Source organism: Opisthocomus hoazin, chromosome 3 (genome assembly GCF_030867145.1).
Source record: "Opisthocomus hoazin isolate bOpiHoa1 chromosome 3, bOpiHoa1.hap1, whole genome shotgun sequence".
In the NCBI taxonomy this organism is placed as follows: domain Eukaryota; kingdom Metazoa; phylum Chordata; class Aves; order Opisthocomiformes; family Opisthocomidae; genus Opisthocomus; species Opisthocomus hoazin.
This window is the reverse complement of record NC_134416.1, coordinates 45288267-45302717: the sequence shown is the minus strand read 5'-3', so window position 1 is coordinate 45302717 and position 14451 is coordinate 45288267. Positions and strand designations below refer to the sequence as shown.

Sequence of the window (14451 nt, the reverse complement as noted above, 5' to 3'; positions counted from 1 at the left end):
TGTCATTTTCAACACCACTATCTCCACTGCTGCTTAAAACACTGAAATACAGCGTTGCCGTTTATTTGCTAAAGGCCCCAGCTCATAATGATAACCAGCGGTTAATCCTCCAATACACTTCTCAGACTTTTAAGCACAGACTAAATTTGTAATAGAGCTTATCTTGCTGTCCTACTTGCTGCCTGCTTGTGATCACCAACCCTTGCTGTGCCAGCTACGACAACTGCCCCTCTGGAAAACTTTTAACTTCTACCTGATTTAATACAATGTTTTGATTTGCAAAGCTGGGAAGCCAACAGCACGTAGCTTCTCAGTTCTTGCTGGTCCAGCAGCAGCTCTGCATCACAGTTTTGGATTTCTCTGTCAAAAAAACCACTTTTTATCCTAGGGCACGCTTATGCATAGGAAGGAAAAGGAGAGCGAAGGGGGAAACCAGAACAGTGTTTCTCTTCCACTTCAGGAGGACAGCCAGACCAGGTATAGAGAACACTGAAGGACCATTTTTCTGCAGTTTCTTCCGCGAGTTTTGGAAAGGGGTGGTTACAGGAATGAGAGAAGGGAAGGTGCCTGTGGCTCTGAATTTAACAAGGACAGCTCTGGGGGGATGGCATCAAGAGATCTCTGGAGAGAAGACAGGTAACATCCATGCAGCCCTGTCCCACTTACTACAGAGGCTGACGGAGTTTCTCGAGTGTCTCCGTGTGCAAGGAGGACACGTTACTTCAGTAATGGCGGGCGAGACCCGCTATGACAGCGAGACAATGGGGTGGTTTTCTTTTTGCAGGGCGAGGGGAGGGAATAAATGGTTTTGCAGAGTATTTCATATTGTAGTGCATCCATAGAGCTTCTGACTCTCAATACAACAGGGCCAACCCTCTTACGCAAGTTAGAAACCTGTGGCACAGAAGTGGTAAGTCAGCTGAGAGGAAAGGGGTAGGGATCACAAGAAAGGAAAAATGTCTGTGTACGGAGAAGGCAAAAACTCTCTGTAACAATCATTCCTCAGGCTGGGTTACAGCAAGAAATCTAAAAAGTCAAGACTTGGAAAAGAAAGGAACTCAAAAGCAGGAAAACACAATGCCGAGAACGTTAATAAAACATGTTCCAAAAAGCAATGAAAAGTGAAATGCTAATCTTTTACTTTCCTAGCAAACAGTCTACGTTAGGGAACAACTGTGTGGAGCCAGCAGCGAGGCAACCTCCCGCAGCAGCTGCCTTCCTGCAGGCTGCTCGGCCGGCGGCGCAGCACCTCTTCCCCCCGTGCACCAGAGCCGCACTTCTTGGGCAGCGTCCCCGGCAGAGTCCTGCGAGGTCTGCGGGATCAATGCTACCGAGGTGCTCCTGGGAATGTTTCAGAGGGACAACCCAGATACTGCGTCTAGCAGGTGCCAATCTACGTGCATGGATCTGAAGTGCTGGAGAATCACTCACCTACGCCTCCCAAACGAGCGGCACTGCTACGGAAACCCCAAACTCACCTTCCAGGGTCTCTCAGCATTTCAAAGTGCAATGTGATGGCAAACTCCGTTACTTCCTTCAGTTCGGATCGGTCTTCTCACAGACACAGCAGCACCATCCATTTTGTTCCTTGGCGAAATCACGAAACGCAGATACTTCTGCTTTAAGATTTTCTGAAAAGCTGACATTTTACCAGTCAGAAATTAGAAAGACAGTTATACCTTTGCAAACCCAGAGTAACTACACCCAGCAAAACTGGATGTATTCCCTACTTACTCATTGTAATCCCAAACATGCAGATCAAGCTTATCTATTGAAATGCCAGGCGTAAGTTATTCATTAACTAAAACCATTCTGTAATTTTATTGATATATTTTGTGGAGTTCACATATTTTTGTACAGCAAACATAACACTGTAGGCCACAAGAAGCTGCAGCACTATTGTTTAATAGCAGCAAGGTATATTTTAGAATCAGGGTATGTGGACAATAAATAGTCTGTTTCTTTGGATGTGAATGTTTAAAATGAAGTTCTGCTGCAGCTTCATAATGTGATTGCTATTTTACAGAGCTTATACACAAAAATATATATGCAATCTTTTTGTCTATATTTTATACAAATACAACAGTAGTTTGTGAATACATTTTAAAGTACATATACATGATAAGCAACTCGATTTCCCATATCACAGGATAGCAAATTTTAAATGCAAGAAACATATACAAATTCAGTCTGGAATGCAGGGTTTTCTGTGTTCTTTTTTTTTTCTCTATTTTTGACTCAAAACTTTTATCATTAAAACATTTTAGCACAAAAGTCCAAACAATTCTTCCACTAGCTAAAAATAAAATTTCAGCAATCTGAGTCAGGTCTGGCTGTGTCATCATTCCCCAATATACTCTTCCCAGTTTTTGTCTATATTCAGAGGCTTCTAGTAATATATAGTATGTTCTTCACTGCACACCATATAGAAAGCCCACATTTAATTTTAACTAGCAGTCACCTATTTTTGTGAACAAGAGCTGGGCTTGTCAGCGTTTAAATTTGCATGTCCAAAATTTTACTTTTGCAAGTGCTTATGAATACATTGTGGTGTTGCACAAAGTTCATTAATGACAAATTAAGTCACAGTATAAAAATATATCATACAACTATAGGTCTAGTATAGTCCTTTTTTTCTATGGGTAAAAATACATCTGAATGAGACAGGGAGGTTTGTAGCACCATGAGAGGAGTTGTATCCCAAGTTACATTAGCAGCATGATCCAATATAACAATATTGCAGGAGTGTTTCTGAGGAGATAAACATTCACTCTGGTTCAACTGTACCACTGAAGCTTATACTGAAAAGTGTTTAATATGATTAGCAATAGTTCTGTGTCACTTCCAGGGCTAGATAACTGTTATCAAAAGACACTGCCTTCCAACAAAAGTAAGACACCCTTCTCGCATAAAAGCTTTGGGACTATCCAAACACATTTTGGACTACTGTGGCGTTACCGGTACGCTGAGCGTGATGCTAAGCAGGCTGTGGTTTTAACTGTACACTGGGAGGAGGCAGGATGGGCAGCTAAGCCTACACGGTTTACTACATACCAGAGAAGTACATTTATTTCAGAGGCTTATCTCTAGACTGAGAAGAATACAGGATGAGCTGCTAAACCAGTGTATGAGACAGACAACCAAGGATGCAATCCTGCTCCCCTCGACTTTTACAGATGCAGGATCAGGCCCTAAGTTAACTCCAGACAGCAGCATAGCGATGACAGGAAATGATAAAAAAAATCTGTATTAAAATACTGCATGTTAAATGTTTTTGCCATAGTTTACCATCCAGAACTCCAGAGGACACAGTTTGCAACTGGTGAGGACAAACTCCTAACTTTTTTTGACTGGTATTCAAAATGGCAGCAGAAGACAGTGTAGTTTGAAACATGTAAACCTAGTAAAAACCATTGTAAAACCCTTACGAAAGACACACTGGTTCTGTGCAATATAGCAAATTGATAAGAAAACACTGTAAAAATGTACCTGTTTAAAATTACAATGTCTACCATTTTGTACACAAAGCATTATACCAAAGGCCTACATATATGTAATCTAATGGCACTTGAAACAAATTATAATATAAGGTTTTATAATAAAAAGCATAACCTGTAAGAAATTTTCTTAAAAGGTTTAGGTTTTCTTTTTGAAAGTGCTATATCTTGTAATATGTGTAACATAGAGGTTGACCAAGCTTTATTTTAAAAAATATTGGCCTATAATACATGTTTAGCTCACTAGGCAAATGATCCTGAAAATATGTACTCTTAACATTCATTATTAGCTTAATAAAGCAATCAGCTCTGGCTCATGTTTCAGTCAGTATATGGTTTTTAAAAACCGCTACTGCCAAATTAACAATAAATCACTCTATCCCACAATTTACTACTAAATAAAGCACAAGCAACAAGTACACAAAAATATATATATTTAAAAAAAAAACCAAACCAAACACCTTACTAGAAGTTGCACAAAGAGTGGTGCATGATCAGCCAGCCCTCCCCCCTCCCGCCGAGAATCCTTGTGAAATCGAGAAAACAGGGTTTAAAAACTGACGTTTCAGTAGTGGCCAATATCGACTCTGCCTAAGCGACATTCAGAAGCGCTCCGGCGGCGGTGGCATTGCTTACGGTGTCAGTCTGCTTCCACGTTACCGTACATCCTAGCTCAGCGGCAAACGCGCTCGGCGCAGCCACCCACAGAAACCCTGCCCGAATGAGGTTCAATATCTTGTCTGAGGTCCCTATTTCTCAAGTGAAATGTACGTCTAACTCCAAAGTGAAATGTCAATCCCTTTTCAGGAAGCTAAGGCACGAACACAGTAGTAAGGAGTCTGGCTATGCGCTAAGAAATGGGTGTTGGCAAAGTGTCTGGTGGGTTTCCATTTGTTAATCGAGTTTAGTTGGCAACTGAGACTGAGGAAACAGTCGCTGCGGATTGGAAACGCGTGCGCCAGAGGGACGCTGAGCACTCGCAGCTCTCCTCTGCCGCAGGGCGAGCTGCGGATGCTTGGCTCCACGCGGCGCACGGCCCACTGGACGAATCGAGCCCATTTATCTCCGTCTGAGATCGATTTAAAAGATTGAGAATAAACACGAGTTCTTCCTAAATGTGTTGCAGTTGCTGAGTTAAACTAGTGTTACATTCGGTTGCATTCGCCTTGTGCTCTGTTCATCTATGTTTTTCTTTCCTTTAGAAAGGTGACGAGAAAAAAAGCAATATTGAACAAATCATTCAACTGAAGATGTTAAGTAAGCGAGCAATCTGTTTCACAGAAACCAGAGGAAGCAGTCATGAAGCAGAGCTAAAAGCCCACTTTGAGATAACGTGCTCCTAAACCCAAAATCTAGGAGTAGTTTGCAGAATTTCAGAAGGTATTTTCCTTATTAATACATCCTTATTTTAATGCCTTTGGAACACAAACACATTATAAAAATGTTATCTTTCAGTAATAAAATTTAAATACACATATGTATAAAATAGTAAAACTACACCTGCATATTGCTCCTAGAGTTAAAAAAAAAGTAGGAGCTACTGATAAAACATCCGGAGCACGAGCTCCTTAAATGGGAGCAACTTTTGTTTCTGTGAAGTATATTTAGTTTAACCACTTAAAACCTTGTACGAAACCTCATTATTGTTTGAGACATATTAATGTACGTGATTTCTATTTTTTAATTCCTTGTACAAAAATGACAAGGAAAAGAATGTTATTGTTGAATTACAGCAAATACAGTTTGCTTTCATGCATCACAGGGTTGGGTGTTGTTTTTTTTTTCCTCTTTTGGTTATTAGGGGTTGGGGAATAGAATATATTGCATTAGGTAAAAGTGGTGTAAGCAATATGCTTTTACTTCACTCCTAAGAGTCCTGTCTTTAAATCTTGGCAACGGGCAAAAAGTCCCTAACCAAGTACCCAGGTGTAGAAAGTGTGATTAACATCTAACTTGTTGCTTAGGAGGACATAACACACCATGTAACACAACTGAAAAGATCATTCCAATAAAAAAAAAAAAAAAAAAAACCAAAACCTGGTATTTGCAAATTTACATTCACTCTCTGACTGCACGCTAGCTTTGAACTGAAAATAGATACACACTTTCTGGCTGGACTGGATCCACCCTTCGGCGGTGGCAGCTGGGAGAAGACTGATGCCTACAAATGTGAACACGCTACTGGAAGATTCCTATGCAGTACTCTTTCTATGCTACTAAAGAGAAAAAAACAGCAAGTTAAGAATTAAAACAAAAACTGCGACAAAATATTCTGCATTACTAAATACAACACTTTTATATTTCAAGATCAGCCATTCATTTCGCCTGTTTCCCTCTACCAGAGTCATGAAAGCACAACAACACAGTTCCAAATTCAACTTGAAACATTTGTCATTTAGGCAAGCAGAGATTCTCTGTCGAAATTCTGTTCAGCCATGATTTTAGAGAATTACGCTAAATTTTTTTCTTCCGTTATCCGTAACAGGCCACAGAAATTTAAGCCAGAAAATGGCAAAATTCTTAACACCTTTTATAATGACTTCAATACAAGTCAAAATGCTATATATATGTACATGTGTATATATGGACTTCCATATATACACACACAAGCTTTCAGAAAAATCTGAATTCTATATTCATTTTAAAAAATTTAGATTTGTCATTACAGAACAGATCAGATGTGTCACCGTCCGGGAAGAGGATCTGTTTGGAAAGGGACTGGAGAGTGTTTTTCCCAAATCTTCAGGAACCTTTGTGATACGTATTTTAACTGGATGCTTTGCAAGTACTAATATATATTAAAAGGTAAAAGTGGTCGTCCTACCACTGACATCAATAAAACAGAATAGCTGGCATGGTTGAAAAAGTTTTAAAAAAAGGGATGAGTGTTGAGAGTTTGCTTGGGATGACTTTCTACTGAACATTTTAAATGCGTCAATTGGCAGTGAAAATGAAAACAATACAATGAGACTGTTTTTTTAAAAAAAAAAAACAACAAAGTAAACACAGCTGAGAATAAACACTTTCAAAACATTTTAAAAAAGTTAATTTAAATTTCTTACTGGCTTCATGAGATTGGTACTGTACAAAAGCAGAGAATTTATAATGTCTTGTAGTAGGCACTAAGTTAAAAATGGTCACCTAAGGCATTTCTACAAATAGACAGTAACAAGCCAGCTTTGTACATCCTACTGGAAAGCTTGATGAAATCGCGGTAGGGTGGTGGTTGTGCTTAGACTGCTTGTGAAAGCTGCTGACAACGAGTGCAGAGACCCAAGACCTATACTATTGCTAGGATCTTGCGGATCCTGGGTTTGTGGCGGAAGCTGAGTCATAGAAGAATGTGCCTCCTCTTGCGTGTAACTCATTCCGAGGTTTCCCACCGAAACAGAAGGATTATAGGGAGGGCCATTTACAGGTATGAAGTTGAACAGCTGAGAAAAGTCCAATGATGGGGTGTTTAGAGGTTCGCTAATAGGAACGGAGCCCTTGGAAAGGGAAACCTCCCCAGACCCATCATCTAGTGGCCCTACTTGTGGATCCAGCCCTAGTTTTGACGAAGATGCTTGAGAATCCTGGGATGAAGAAGGCATACCACTTTGCAACTCCATTAAGTAACTTTCGATTTCCCCTTTCAATGGCTGTTCTTTTTCAGGCATAGAAATTGCGTATGAGGTAGTACCGAGCGGATATTTCAACGATAGCTGGTGAGAAGGGTGGACAGACTCCATATCTATTGGACAAGGCATTCCCAATGGTAATGACGTGGCAACCATTTGGTGTGCAGATGCAGAACTCTGCATGGACTGAATCTGAGTGTTGTAGAGATTTAATTGCAAAGTGTTTGTAAATGGCTTTGATGTCAGTTCACTGGAAGGTAAAGACATCACTGGAAGCAGCTCATCCTTAATAGGCACAGAAACATTGCAGGTAAAGGGATCTAGAAGGTCCATGGGCTCTGTTTTGACCTTCAAAAGTTCTTGGTTGTGACTTTTCTTCATGTGGCGCGTGAGGTGATCCTTCCGCCCGAATCTCTGTGCACAGTACTGACAGAGGAAGTCCTTTCTTCCAGTGTGCACTACCATGTGTCTACGGACATCCTTTCGGGTGTAGAACCGACGATCACAGTGTTCACACTGGTGTTTTTTCTCCTTCACTCCACCCGATGACTTGCCTGCGTGAGTTTTTAGGTGCTCCAGCAGCACTCCTGTGCTTTCAAAAGTCTGCAAACATACCTTACAGGTGAGGTCACCGCTTGTTGCGGCATGCAAAGCCAAGTGACGTTTGAACCCAAGCTTGGTATTGTAGTTCTTTCCACATTCTTCACACTTAAAGGCCTCTTTGTTGGGATTGTGTGTATGTAGGTGATTCTTTAGGTGATCTTTTCGGTGAAACATTTTCTCACAATAATTACACTTGTGGGTTTTCTCAGGAGAATGAGTAGCCATATGCCTTTAAACACAGATATATTCTGTAAGTAATTATTTTGATCAAAAAACACACGTGCTCATTTTTTAATGGCAGCTAAATACTACACTAAGGGCTGCTTTGCAACAGAACCTTTTAACTGAAAGCATGACACTACAAAGACAGTTTGACAAATTTAAATATAGCAAAATGCGAGCCATTTCTCTTAAATCGACACTTTAGTTTGGGTGGGTTTTAGCTACTGTAACAGGGGTATATGGGCAAGTATGAAAGTACTCGTGTAAAAGTCCATAGCCAAAAAATTTTCAGTCCATATTCTTTTTTCTCGTGACAATTCCTTATACAAATGAAAATTCTACGCTCATTTAAAAAGAAAACAAAACAACAAACAAACAAACAGAAAACAAAAGCAGAAAACAAATTAAGAAACAAAATCAAAGACATTAGCTTGCAAACTTAGGTAATTTAGAATTCTAGAAACAATCCAATGGCTACTTTAATTAACACATCCTCTCTGCAATCAGCTGAAGGTGTACACAAATATATACTTTTACACGGCTTAACACGGCCAACATAAAATAGATAATATAATCTGAAAGATAAATAGAGTTTAATACCTTAGTAATTTGTACTTAGAAACAAAGGCCTTGGTGCAGTCTTGTTGTGTGCACTTGTAGGGCCTCTCTCCTGTGTGAGAGTATGAGTGAACCTTTAATTTCTCAACACTGTTAAAGGCCTTGTCACACAGTTGGCAAGGAAAGTTTTTTCTTGGTTTGGTTTCACCACGCTTACGTTTCCCTGAAGGGACTTTCTGGGTATCTCTTACTTCTGACAAATCACCAGGAATGACAGTGGCCATCGCAGCCTAAACCAGGCCTTCTTGTTGGACACTTGGGAATTGCCCAACTCCACTAAATGATTTAGCTTTAGATGGCTTCTCAAGTTTCATGTGGTCGTAAAAGAAAGCAAAAGGGGACTGGAAAAAAAAAATAAGAAACAACTAGTTTGTAACTAAACTTAGATTTTGAAGTTTACTTGCTATGTGATGCTTCTGAATAAAACTTAAAAATAAAATTAGGTTCAGCTGGTCTAATGTAATACCTGTAGGTTTTTTTACACTATTTGCTGTAACTCTTAAAATGCATTGCTCAGGATGAACAGATCCACATATGCCCTGAAATCACACCTCTCCACTCTCCCTGTGGGCACTGATGGAGACCAGCAAAGGTTCCCTCAGACCGCGGGAGGCATCAGGCAAAGAGCCCATCTACCCAAATGGCTTTTGGCAGCTTCGCATTTCAAAGGGGCTGAAGCCCTGCCCGTGATGTTTGCGCAGGCACACACACGCATGCACACACAGTTACCAAAGTGAAAATCCATGAGCCTGGAAATGTGTGAAACCCTGCACGAGAGGCTGGGAGGGCAAAGCTCACGTTCTCGCGCGAACCTCCTCGCCGTGATGGCTGCACATCTAACCACCTACTCCAGCAAAACCTACGCGCTGTCGGTGACTGCTAACGCCAGGTGAAACCGTCCCGTAAACTTACCCCCTGCTAACAGAGACTGGACGTACCAACGACAGAAAGCCCACGGGTTAGGGACAGATCAGCTAGATTAGGGTTTTATTAGCCCAGCGCTGGAGCCCCTCATGCTCCCCACGCTATCCTGCAAGACGTGGGGGCTGTAAGTGGCGAGATTTGGGCCACCTCAGGACAGCGGCCCTTAGTCCTGCCGGGGCATGGCGCACCGCAAATCAAACCAGAGGCTTTCAGCTAAGGGAGGTGTGTGACGCTCGCGTCCGTCTCGCGAGCGAACAGCTCTAAACTCATCGTCTGGTAACGTACAGTAGCAACTGGGTGTCTGCCATTACAGGGGATGCACCGGCCCTCCTTTGTCAGGGGTGGCCGGCGGCGTTTTTTCATCACTGGAGCGCAATTGCTACTTTAGATACCAAAATCCAGCGCTACTCGTTGCAGGAAGGGCCGGGGGTGAGGAGGAGGATGGCAGGAGGACGGCACTCAATACTACTGTTGGGCAGGGCGGGAAAGCCCCCAAATTTGGCCTTTCTCCCTCAAAAGCGGCAACACTCCCCCGGCCCGGGGTGTCGCATCTCACAGCTGCCGTCCCTCCAGCCTGTGACGGGGCAGCTGCGTGAGGGGCAGCGGGGCCCGCCGGCACCGGGGCAGTGGCCAGGCCGGGGGCTGGTCGGGCGGCAGCGGGGCAGGGGAGCCAGCAGCTGCCGGGACAGGTGGAGCCGGGCGGGCAGCACCAGGCTGCAGCTGCTCCAGCCGAACGTCACCTCCCCAGCAGAAGGGACTGGTCCCCACTGGCAGCGGGGGAGGCCAGGCAGCGCGGACGCGGCCTGGGCCCTGTCTCGGCTGTCCTGTCGCCCCTGTTGAGGCCCAGCAGAGATGGCGGGAGCCAGCCGCCCAGAGGGGAGCGGCGAGCAGCGGGGGCAATAAGGAACAGTGCCCTGGAGAAAGCGGGGAGGAAGGAGAGCCTGTGGTTTTCTCAATGTGGGGGTGGGGGGGGTGGGGTGGGGGGGGGGGTGGGCAGGGATAGGGAGAAGGGGGTGCCCCTCTTCAGTGTCTGCATTTTATGAAAGCTTCAAACTGAGACTTCCACGGGAAACGAAAACTCCTCCCTTGTCTTTACAAGAGGAGAGAAACACTGGCACACCGAGATGGAAACTGCTGCCTTTCAACCCTATGGTCCTTGAATGGCAGGTTAAGCTGCACTACTTTCTTTAAGCAAGAAGTTTTGTAAGGCCACCTTTACTCCCTCAGATTTTACATGGAACCACTAACCTCTTTAAAGACACCCAGTGACAGAAAAGGTGTTTCTTTAAGGACTCTTATCATTTCAGCTTTGTCTCTGACCCGTTCCGACTCACGGGATGAAGAGACATCAATTCCATGAGTGGGAACATGGACAGGTCTTCAAAGAATCAGCTTAATTTTAGTTTCTGTTTCATAAGCAGCTTTCTAGTTCGTAAGTGAAAAAATGAAACAGTTGTTTGGAGACCTGAGACCAAACTGTTTCTGCAATAGAAGTAAATGAAGACCAGTTCCAAAGACTTTAATGTAATCAAAAGGAAGGTCTGATTCACACCAAAGTTCTGATAAATGTGTGGACTGGTAGATTTTTCAACATATATTTTAATTAGAATCAGGTAATAAAATTAATTGTACTTTCCTAGAAATGAACCAACTGGTCTTCTATGCATATTGGCCTGAATATAGAATGAAATCTTGTTTTAGCCTAATCTCTCCTCACAAATGAAGTTCTGGGGGAGAAAAAAAAATCCAACCCACTCTATGCTTACCCAGGGTGTATCTATACCCCACGGGCACGTACGTGAGACCCGAGAGCTGTCAGCGCAGCAGCCGTGGCCCCCACTGCATGGCCAAGGCACCAAGGGTCTCAAGGAGCAAGAAAGGACTACAGCCCCTCTGTCCTCCCTGCCAAAGGCACAGCTAGCCTGAGCGGGGCAGGCAGTACCAGTGGCAAAGGGCGAAGAGACCCTCACCTCCAGTCTGCTGCCCGGGAGCCTTGTTCGTGTGACCATGCTGGGTGCGGAGCTCAGCAGCGAGCGGCCTCCGTGCCCAGCCAGCGACAAGGGAAGCCAGGCACGGCTGGCAGGCTGCGGGGACAGAGGGTGAGCAGCCACGGGGAGGGACAACGGGCTGGTTCTGGGGGATGTGGGGATGCTAGGATGGAGCTGTGGGGCCAGGGAGGTGCGGGGAGCGCTGCGCAGGCGTCGGGAACATCCGAGGACACGGGGTGAGCTGGTAATGCCAGGGGCAAGTGGGAAGCAGCTGAACGTGCACCAGGCTGGGGAGATGTAGGATACCAGGCCATGCAGAAGGGTCATACGCAGGGTCTGATGCGAGGCCAAAAGCAGTGCAACTGCATGTGAGGCTTAACTGTTAAATTCACAGCTCTGACAACTCCTCGCTCCTGTTCCCAAGGCAAGGATCGCACCTCAGGCTGGAGCCCATCCTATGTTCAGGCCAATATAACACTGCTGTTTCCTTCTCCAAAACTTCAGGTAACCCAGTTGCTGTACCATATGTAACTCAGAACGTTCACACAGATGAAGAATTCAGGTTTTGTTCCTCTATGATCAAAACTAATTAAGCTGACTTTGAACTGTGTTTAAGGGTCCTTAAAAATGCATCATTAGAACAAATATAGTGTGGATCCAATCTTTGACAACAACAGCGTTTTATTAAAAAAAAACACATATGCACTATAATCTCAATAGCATTTCTCAACAGATGAGGCAATCAAGAATTTCAGTATTGATCTCTGAATAGCAAATAACCACTTCCTTTTTTTCTTGTGGATATACAGACTGAGCAATGGAGATAAAACTTAAAAAAACACTGATCCTCAAATATTACACTTTCCAAAGACCAGCTGAAAGAATTTTATGAGTAATAATGCCTGTTTTGTGTCTCAACATTATTATCACTTAAAATCCTCATTCTTATTGGTGCTTTCACAACTGCAGGATGAATGATTATATGCAGTATCAAATATAACAAACACATTACACAAAAGCTCATATATAATACTATTTTTAAAGAAGCATATACTTAAAAGCAGGATTAAAGCAGCCTCTGTTCAATGCACACCTGATGTTTGCCCACTAAAGTCCTCAGATTTTGGTCTTAACCAGTTCCGCTGACTCTTCTTGGAGGAAACCAGAATCCAGTACTTCCCATTTTTACTGGTCTGAAAAACAAAAGGAAGAATGGACTAGACTCCAGCGAAACCAGTATATTCAGAAAGGCTGGGATGCGGCAAGACCAGGGGTTGGGAAGAATCGAAAAGGAAAAGTTAAAAGGGATAGATCCAACCCATGCACAGAACATTATGTACTGTTAATTATAAACCGTAGGAATCAATCGTTCTTGCATTATCAGTAGCAATTATGCACTTCAATTTGCGGTATACTTACATCATTTCAACTAACGCTATGCCGGATAGTAACACATAAAGAGATAAAATTAGACAAAAGCAAAGGAGTTTTCAATAAAGTTAAAAACAAAACAAAAAAAATTCCACAGACCACAAATAATTTAGAAGTAACAGTGAAACACGTAAAATGCTGGGCCCAGACTTGAGTTTCTTACTCAGAAAAGACTGAATAAGAGAAGATTTCTGGATTAGGCCCAACTTTACTAGAACCTAATGCCTTCATTCTGCTTAATTATACAGGAAATAGCAGCTTAAAAGGTGACCTGCAAAGGAAAATAAAATTAATTTTTAAAAAAATAATAAAGCCTTTTAATGATGTACATGCTACAGGTAAATCCCAATAGAGGGCAAGTCTAGGTGTGCCTGAGCAAATCCAGAGGGCCCTTCTGGAATTTCCCTTGTATCTCCCTTTTCCCTGCCACCATCCTTCTGTAAATCTGTAGCACATCTTCCATCTCTTGATAGAAGGCCACCTGGATGACACAGGTACACGCGGAAAACATGTTCAGCGCCTCATTGTAACGGGCAGGTTTATCCCCTCCAACTCTTCCAGATATGTAAGGGCAAAGCCCTGCACAGCGCAGATACCCCACGTGGCACAGCAGGCTGAAAGGATTTGGCAGGAGCCCTGGAGCAATGTAACATTCCCGCCGTTCCCCACACAAACTATTTTCCCTTCTCACTTCCCATTTGTTCCAGTACTCTTCATTTCGGTACGAAGCCCAGCTTCGCACAGCCCCAGCCTCTTCTGCTGGTAAGCATGAACGTGAGCAAACCACCGTTCTTCAACACCTATCAAAGGCAAAAGCGCTTCACAGCAACTGAGTGAAGCTTGCGGACAGCTGAGGAGCATTTATTTGGGGCTTTGTATGTACAGGGAGGTGGTAGAAAGAGCTCCAGGACCCAAAGAAAAAGTGAAAGCTTCGTTTTCAACTAACGAGCAAGAGAGAGGTCACAACCCTCACCTCCTCCTTTGGATGTCCCCAAGTCACCTTGTTTCAAGGAGAAAATGCTGACGACCCTTCACTCCCTGTCCTAGCAAGACATTTACGAATTAGTTACCCTGCGATGCCTAGCTCAACAACTTCCACTACGGCAGCAGAAAGGAAGAGCTTCATTATCCAGATGTTTCTACCAAAGCAGCTCACAGTAAGTAGACATTATTTAAGACAGCCACATAAATGTAATGGACTAAGTCCTTGTGGATCACTATTGTATTTACAGACTATTTCCTGTTCGAAAAAATCCCCCAAATTCTATCTAAAATATTATAATGTGCTCTCAACAGCATTCAACACTTTCTCTTAAATGCTTGTGGTACTCAATTCTCGCCACATATCTGAAGTCGCTCTAGCAAAAAGCAGATGCCCTCAGAGGCGGGCCATTAGAGGCATGGACAGATTATTGTATCAGGGGAAAATGAAGCAACTGGAACAAGTAAATAAGCATGATAAACACCAGATGTAGCTCAAATGCTGAAGAGAATGAAGGAGGAAGGTCAGGTACTCTTATTCATTACCTTATGAATATGGCAAAATCA

The 14451-nt window shown here is 43.2% G+C and overlaps 1 protein-coding gene across 3 annotated transcripts in view; it reads right to left on the bottom strand.

Moving 5' to 3' along the window:
* Positions 1 to 1768: 1768 nt before the first annotated feature.
* The window catches only part of PLAG1 (PLAG1 zinc finger), a 52832-nt gene continuing 40149 nt past the window's right edge, over positions 1769 to 14451 (bottom strand). For 2 of the 3 annotated variants that reach the window (XM_075416127.1, XM_075416128.1), the window contains 3 exons: positions 12566 to 12665; positions 8543 to 8901; positions 1769 to 7949 (listed from right to left, as the gene is read on the bottom strand). In XM_075416127.1, the coding sequence (XP_075272242.1) occupies positions 6686 to 7949; positions 8543 to 8784 (1506 nt within the window). In that variant the 5' untranslated portion in view covers positions 8785 to 8901; positions 12566 to 12665 and the 3' untranslated portion in view covers positions 1769 to 6685. The remainder of the gene's footprint in view (positions 7950 to 8542; positions 8902 to 12565; positions 12666 to 14451) is intronic. The other variant, XM_075416129.1, reaches the window with a different exon arrangement.